We start from the raw sequence: 8,127 nt of genomic DNA, 5'->3' as shown, positions 1-8,127 counted from the left end.
CATGCGTTATTCTCCAACGGACTTCACTGAGCACTTAATGCACGGTAGCTCAATATACTGGGTGTTGTATGCGTTAAATTAGATGTGGACTTACTCACAATTACATTTACATTTAGTCATTTAGCAGACGCTTTTATCCAAATCGACTTATAAATTAGGAAATACAAGCAAAGCGATATATCAAGTGGGGAACAATACAAGTAGTGCTACTATAATTGAGTTCTAGAAAAAATTACAGTTTTTCATCATGGATTTTTTTTTTCCCCTGGTCGAAAATCTTACATTTTCAGAATAAAATATTAATCTTAAATTCTACACTACTGTTATATATGACATAACAAAAATGTAGATTTTATAATATTCATAAAATGTTTAAGAAAATGTGTTTATCATAGTTTAACTGCTTGTAAGTATGCCGATGTTAATGTTCACACTAGACCACCTCATTTATTCAAGCACAGCACACAAAAGGATTTTTTCCTTTTCAATTTTAATAGTCTTGTTTTGCACATGATAAGATCATTGTCAAACAGTAAACTTTTATTTAAAAAAAAAAAACCTCAACACTGCACAATCTGTAATTCTTTGAAGGAAAAAAATATAATTAAATCTATATTACAGTTTGTCATCAACTGTTATTTTTCACTTTAAATAAAAGCCTACTTCTCTTAACACAATCACTCCCCAGTCATTTGAGGCACTTGTACATTGAGGAGGCGTTCTCTTCTTCCAAAGTCTTAATATAAACTCAGTTGAAGAGCTTAGTAAATTAAGAGATTCCAGCACTGAACCTGTGTCTAGCAGCACTCGAGGAACGCTCTGAATTTTTGTTCAGTATGCAATGGGCCTGGGCTAAATAATACATGCACTATACTACGGCTAGGCCAAGTCCATCGTAGTCCATATAATTTTATTTCCATTTTACTAATAGTAATAATATTTGTATATATGTATAAAATAGCCCCTCTATTTTTACAGCAGATATTCCCCTCAGATACAATGCCTTTGACTTTTTAAATCTCAGGAAGTGCACCATTAAGGTTTCAGGAGTCATTAGCACTCAAAGCAGGCCTACATTTGCTTTTGAGCGTAAACATGTTTGTTTAAAAAACACACACGCACAATTAAAACATGTACACAGATTACTGTATCAGTAAAGTATATATATAGTGACCGTATGGAATGATGGCAGTTATGCTGAAACTCTTCACTGGAAACACTCACTCTTACCACCTGAACTCTGTCCCACTTACACCTGACAAACATGAACACTAGCACACTATGTTAAGAAGACACCCAAGCTTCAGCATATGCTCATCACATTTAAAAAAAGTGCACCCCTGTCACACGAACACATGAAGTAGTAACACTTTCCATTCCCCTGCTCTTGTCAGTGAGCATGACGCCAAATAAAAATGTGTCCATGCATGCAGTATGAACTCGTGCACTTATCTGAGCCCAGCCTTTGTGAATTGTCAAGGCAAAACCACTGGGCTGAGTGTTAAGGCAGCAAAACACTCATTGTAGCCTATTTCTTCTTTGCCCGTTCATCATCTCATTTCCACTGTATCATTTAACTGAATTTAATTTCTAGCTTATCAATCAGATTCATTCACATGTTCTTGTGTCCACTGATTGTTTGAAGTGTCTGCAGTCACTTTGTAACAATGGGATTGGGTCAATTTTTGAACAGTGTGATGTATGTTTGATCATGAGTCCTTCATTGGCATTAATACAACTACACATCAGACATTGGTCTATAGTTTCTGCAGGTTGTCGGTGCTTAAAATGCAGTGCTGGCCATGCTGCCAGGTGCAAAAAGTCGAGAGACTCCATCCTGTTCCACATGCCGATGGGCCATCTTCCCCTCCTCACCTGCGCACACAGTAAAAACAACCATCAAACAGCTGCTAACGACTGAAAAATTGAAGCCTTTTATTCCAAAGTTGATATCTGTTATCTGAAGGCTAACTGTCTTTTTATTGTTTAATTTTTTTGTAACCATGTGTGTCTCTTTTTATCCATATTGCATTTATATCCATTGGTGTTCTGACCTACCCAGCACCAGCAAAGCTTGTTTGGCAGCCTCTCTTACATCCTCCTTGTCTGTGCGGCACAGGTACACCAGCTGCTCAATGCTCTCTTTGGCCTGGTATACAAAAACCATGAAGAGGATTTTATTATTTTTTTGGTGTAAATGACACATATCAAAAATGTATGATAAAATTTCAGCAATATTTTCTGAATAGTAATGTTTTCATATGAAAATCACAGTTACTTCCACTAGAAATAAAATATTTTGACAAATTCAACATAATGTAATTGTCATATTTTTCTTCACATCAACCAGAATAAACGTTAATCTCTTTTTAAAAAAAAACAAAACAAAAAAAAACAAAAGAAATGCAATACATTTTTTGAGATCAGTGCTATACATCAGTGATTCTCAAAGTGAGCCATGTGGGTCTGCAATTAAAAATTGTTTTAACAGTGATGAAAATCACAAATCCATCCATCCATTTTCCATACCGCTTATCCTACACGGAGGAGCCTATAGCCTATCCCAGGGAACTTGGGACACAAGGCGGGGGACCCTCAAGTGCCTATTCACACACTACAGACAATTTGGAAATGCCCATCAGCCTACAATGCATGTCTTTGGACTGGGGGAAGAACCCAGAGTACCTGGAGGAAAACCCAAAGCACGGGGAGAACTCCGTGCATACAGGGCGGAGTCAGTATTCGAACCCCCGACCCCGGCAGTGCGAGGTACTTATAGTTCTCCACCAGTTTGATTGGTCTCTTGATTACAATGGGTTTAATCCAAAGCTCAGTAATTCAAAACATGTAGCCTATAAATAATATCAGTTGTACCCAACATGTTCTGTCAGTTGAAATTCCAGGAAAAGCACTCTAGCTCTAATAAACAGCCAGAATATGTATACACACGTGAATAATATCTGAATAAAAGGATTATGTGTATTTAGAAAATCTAATGAGAGGGTCTATGGAATTTCTTTTACAGGTAAAGGGGTTGCTTGTTACAAAAAGTTGGAGAACCACTGCTATACATCATCCCTATATGCTATAAAAATAACCTGCTTTCAAAAATAATGCTGGAGGTATCAATTGAGAACAGGCGAGCGCTCAATTCTTAGAAACTAATGTGAAAATGTAAAATGATGAGATTTTGGACAGAAACTACAGTTTTGTGCCTGATTGCTGAAGAGTAAAATCACACAGTTCAGATAAACAGACTGACCTTTAGATATGCAAGTGCTTTGCAGCCACACACGCGGGTCTCAACACTTTCATCCTCCAGCAGCTCCAGACAACTCACAAGCGCCTAACACACAAAGAGAAATTCAGTGAACATACAGTCTGAATTTTTTTTTTAAACAACCTGAGTGTTTACCTTTATCAAAGCTAGAACATGAAGTTTGAGGACTGGTGGTGTAGCAAGCAGGTGGTGAAATAACATTAAGCCTGTGGTTTGTTTCTTTTAAGGCTTTGTACACATTAGCAAGAATTTAATTATGCTCACACTATAAAACAATTACACATTTCTGAGTTACACATTTCTGTAGCTCTTTTACAACTGAATGAATAAAAGCACTAATTTAGTTCTTGTGGAGAAAGCAAGACTTTTTGTTAATATTTCCCTTCAACCGTGTCATCTGTTGAAAACCAAATCATTTTAAATTCTACTATATAAACGCTCTCAATAATGTCACAAAAAAGGCATTCACGTTTACAGCATTTGGCAGAGACCCTTTTCACAGAACGACTAACAGAAGTGCTTTGTAGATTCCATCAAAATACACCCTGATGCTAGTACCAATAGGTTGGGGGGCTAAATATACCATTAAAAAACGCTGTTAGAAAGGGGTCAGTGCAAAGAGCTGGTACAGTAACAACAATGGTACAGATGGAGTTGTTTTTTTGGTTTATTTTTTAAGTGAAGAGGTGGGTCTTTAGTCTTCATTTGAATACTATCTGTGCTATTTGGACAGGAAATTCATCAACTACCTGGGTGCCAGTACAGAGTACAGCCTTTAATCAACTTGTATTACAGAGGTAAATCAATACTAGTCAATATTATACACAAACATTTAAAAAATCATTACTAGATGTAATATTTTTAAAGCAGTGTTTTCTGCTAAATATGGGATTGAATACTCAAATTTTAGTACATTTACTGTAATAATATAAATATAGTAAAATTACAGTAAATTGTGTATAGATTCAATATACTTCACACATTGTACTAAAAGCATGTTGTCTTATATTTTAAAGATCTAGCCAGCAAAGCAAAACACATTATACGCGTTTTCACAATTAGTTAAAAATAGAAATAAACTTAGAGGTATATTTTAGTCAATTTAATCTAATAGGTGCATCAATTTCCCTATGCTCGCTCTCTTTCCTGTTCTTTACTCAGTACACTTTTGCTCCCTTCTCTACACTGAAAACAGATTATATACCTGTTTTCTGAATGTTGTTCTGTGCAATTAAAGTTAGCGTCCCCAAGCTAAGAAACTAATTCAATTCAACTCAAGTGATAGAATATTCCTTTAAACCTAGTGTAAGTAGGTGTATGTTTAATATAAACTGCCCTTTAATGTTGAATGTAAATCACCTTGACATACACTGCAAAATAACATCTTAGCATTTATAATATTAAAACAAAAATGATTATTAAACCTATTTCTAGACATTTTTATTATATCAGGCATGAAATATTCTAGTGGAAGATATTTATTTCCAGAAAGAAGAAATATCATATACCAACAAAACAAGAACGTTTAAAGTGTGAAATGAAAAATCTGTGAAAAAAACCCTGTACTGAATATTACATTTTAATGAAATAATTGTGATCATATTCAAGATATTTTCACCTGCTAAGGTGTTTATTATTTAAATGTTTTAGAACTAACCTTTATCTAAAATTAAAAACAAACCGTAATAACTTCTAAGTTGACATGCTTATGCCAAAAATAGCCCCTTCCCCTGGCGTACCCTCTCTCTGTGGCGTGGCTGTTCGGCAAGGCTGCGTAACAGAGAACTGGCACTGCTGCACACCTTCCCCCGTGGGTCCCTGAGCAGTAAACTGACGGCGCGCAGGCCCTCGCGCTTCAGACTGCACTCTGGGGGCTTTTTGAGGGCTTTCAGCAGCACATCTTGATCACCAGACTGCAGACACTGCACCAGCCAGACTGCAGCCGAAAGCAGAGGGGGAGGAAAATGGATCAGTGTTTGTGTGGGGAAATTAGAGGGAGAAGGGAACGGTGAAAAGAACAAGACAAAATGCAAATGAGGTGATAATGAGAGCATGAGAGTGGAAAGTATCTGTATTCAAAATAGCTAAACTGTTTTCAAATGGCCAATTGATTGCTGCAAAATAAGGTAAAAGACAAATGAGGCAAATGAACCAGTTGGGGAGAAAACAGACATATAAAAACCTACCCTCTTCAGCCAGCTCGGTGACGTGTGTCTCCAGTTCACTCACACCCTCAGCCTCTAGGTAACTCCAGAACTGAAAAACTGTAAGAATCTCTTTAGCTGCACTTCCACATCGTCTGGGCAGCTTTTTCTCCAAAATCTTCTCCACTAGACGCAGAAATACTAACAGAAAGAAGTGACGTGTTGGTTTTTTTTTAAATTATCTGATATCATATACATGAGAAGCCCCTTTGGAGATATATATGTAGGAGTGGGTGAATGAGATGTAAAGGTGCTTTGTGTTTGTAAAGAAATCCCTAAGCAAATAAAATGAACTCTTCCTTTTAGTAATCAGTGTGTAACAATCAGAATTCCTTCCACACAAATTGTCTGTTCAGAACACTTCATACATCAAATGATTCACTGCAAAGCTATTTTAATTTGGAAACCTTCACTCGCCTGGTGATTTATTATGAACACTTGATGAAGCAACTAAAACCACCCCCACGCACACCTGTGTCTGAAAGGCTGGCTCCTCTTTCTGGTATTCTGCCTGTGTAAGTGTTGTTCAGAGTCTGCAGGAAGGCCTCTGTGGAGGTGCTGAGCACACCACAGCCAGCCGTACAACGCCTCCATAGCAACACAGCCCCCTGGCACTGCTCTAACTGTGGAACAACTGTTCCCAAATATACACACACACACACACACACACACACACACACACACACACACACACCACCCAGAGAGAATAAAGAAAAGAAGGTATGAGCACAGAATGTAAATTTGGGTTGATCATCAATCACTTTCTGTTTCACAATACCCAAACACAACGAATTCACTGTATTAATATCAAGTAAAAAAAACATTACATTTACAATTCAAACATACAACACCAAATACAGTTGACCAAGGACTACATTTTTCTCCCAGCACTGTTTTCAGATGGGCTAACCTTCCTCGGGTTGGTTGTCACTCCTCACTGTATCCTGGACAGCCAAACGAATGAGCTCCATTACCCGAGCCTCCCGGAGCAGCCGATCCAGAGCGTACATCTCCCCACAGCGCAGCGGGCCAAATGTACCCAGCCTCTGCACAGACATCACACACAGCTCTTCATACAGCAACTCGAAAATCACATAAACATGGAATACAACATATACATGCGTTCAAACTATAAGGACAGTGACGGCGGGTCGTGATATAAATGGGAGGCTAAAATCTAATATCAGTAGCTTGACAGTGAAACTATTACGGTTGTTTCATTCAAACAACAACAAAAAAACCCTGAACTTACTGTTCTGTTGTCTGGCCGTTTGTGTAATTTGTACTTTGATTTGACAATGTGTGCTTAGTCTATCTATTTTTAGTTTGTCCTCTAAAGGCATTTTGAGGAGAAAAGGTTGAGAGAGTGAATAATCCACTTCATTCACAATCACTACACATGTGACTGCATTTTTCCACATGCGCTATCTCAATCACTGCTGATGATGTGTCCCGGATGCATCAGCGACATGAGCCGATTTTTCATTTTTTTGAGTGATTACCTCTATGTATTGTCATTTCAAAACCACCAGTTTTTTAAAATTATTATTTATTTCACTTGGCTTAACTACGATGGCCGTCTTTGTGTCATGGCACACAACAAATTTTGGTTATACAGCTGTTTACGGAAACCATCTCTAGAGCACATCACAAAGTATGTGGACATATATAAACGTTTTGCACTTTCGTCTTCCTTAGACTTAGAACTTAAGTCCAAATGTAAAGCTCAAGATCGCACACAATTCCACTTTTAGGTTCAATTTATAATGGGAACGGTCCGAGTCTCCAGAAAAGATACGAACCTGAAATTGTGAAGTACCCCAACAGAGCTTTTAGACTGATGGTATTCTTAATCAGTGAACCAATAACAGGGTGTATTTATTGATGGAGACTTCAAAGCACTTCTGCAAGTCGCTCTGGATAAGGGCGCCTGCCAAATACCATAAATGTAAATGTAAGCTCTCTATAGTAGCATTCTGCTGTAAAAAAATTGTGAGTTTGAGATTGGAGGTAAACTCTGCAGGACCATGGACCTCGAGGGCCAGATTTGAAGAACCAGTCTGATTTATCATATTGGTACAGGTGTACAGTTGGTACACGTGAACAGATTTTATCCAAATAGGTAAAAGTACAGTGTTCAGTTGGGTGCTTTACAGATGAACAGTGTCATAAACAGAGCTGTGGTGTTGTTTCTGCTGTGATAAAAGCAGTAAATGTCTACAGCTCAGGAGTTCTTTTATCACAGGAGAAACAAACACCATTTGTATTTTGTTGTGCGACGAATAACTGAATTAAAAAAAAAAAATCATTCTTTATTATGAATTATAGATCTTGGTATGCAACAAGTCATAGGGAGAATCTGATTTCACTACTGATTTTTATCTGATTGCTTCTGCTAGACAGGGGCTCCCAAGTGCACAAGACAGAGAACACATTTGGTTTGATCATATCGACTCACCAGTAGCTGGGTGGAGCAGTTCTGTAGATGGATGAGCAGAGTTTGATCTAGATCTTGGTGGCCAGTGCTGAGAGGAACAGAGGGAGTGTCCCAACAATTCTGTGCACAACTCTCATCCACTACCACACTCTCACCTGCTACTAGCTGAGAGCTGTACACACACATAAACACAAAGTCAGTTTAAT

At 37.8% G+C, this 8,127-nt stretch overlaps 1 protein-coding gene across 3 annotated transcripts in view; it reads right to left on the bottom strand.

Moving 5' to 3' along the window:
- Nucleotides 1–462: 462 nt before the first annotated feature.
- ripor1 (RHO family interacting cell polarization regulator 1) overlaps nt 463–8,127 on the bottom strand; it is a 92,596-nt gene continuing 84,931 nt past the window's right edge. For all 3 annotated transcript variants that reach the window (XM_053623170.1, XM_053623171.1, XM_053623169.1), the window contains exons 15-22: nt 7,943–8,093; nt 6,395–6,530; nt 5,957–6,118; nt 5,467–5,625; nt 5,020–5,216; nt 3,263–3,346; nt 2,059–2,149; nt 463–1,875 (exon numbers count right to left, since the gene is read on the bottom strand). In XM_053623170.1, the coding sequence (XP_053479145.1) occupies nt 1,784–1,875; nt 2,059–2,149; nt 3,263–3,346; nt 5,020–5,216; nt 5,467–5,625; nt 5,957–6,118; nt 6,395–6,530; nt 7,943–8,093 (1,072 nt within the window). In that variant the 3' untranslated portion in view covers nt 463–1,783. The remainder of the gene's footprint in view (nt 1,876–2,058; nt 2,150–3,262; nt 3,347–5,019; nt 5,217–5,466; nt 5,626–5,956; nt 6,119–6,394; nt 6,531–7,942; nt 8,094–8,127) is intronic.

Source organism: Ictalurus furcatus, chromosome 4, assembly GCF_023375685.1.
Source record: "Ictalurus furcatus strain D&B chromosome 4, Billie_1.0, whole genome shotgun sequence".
Lineage (NCBI taxonomy): Eukaryota > Metazoa > Chordata > Actinopteri > Siluriformes > Ictaluridae > Ictalurus > Ictalurus furcatus.
This window is presented reverse-complemented; position numbering and strand designations above follow the sequence as displayed.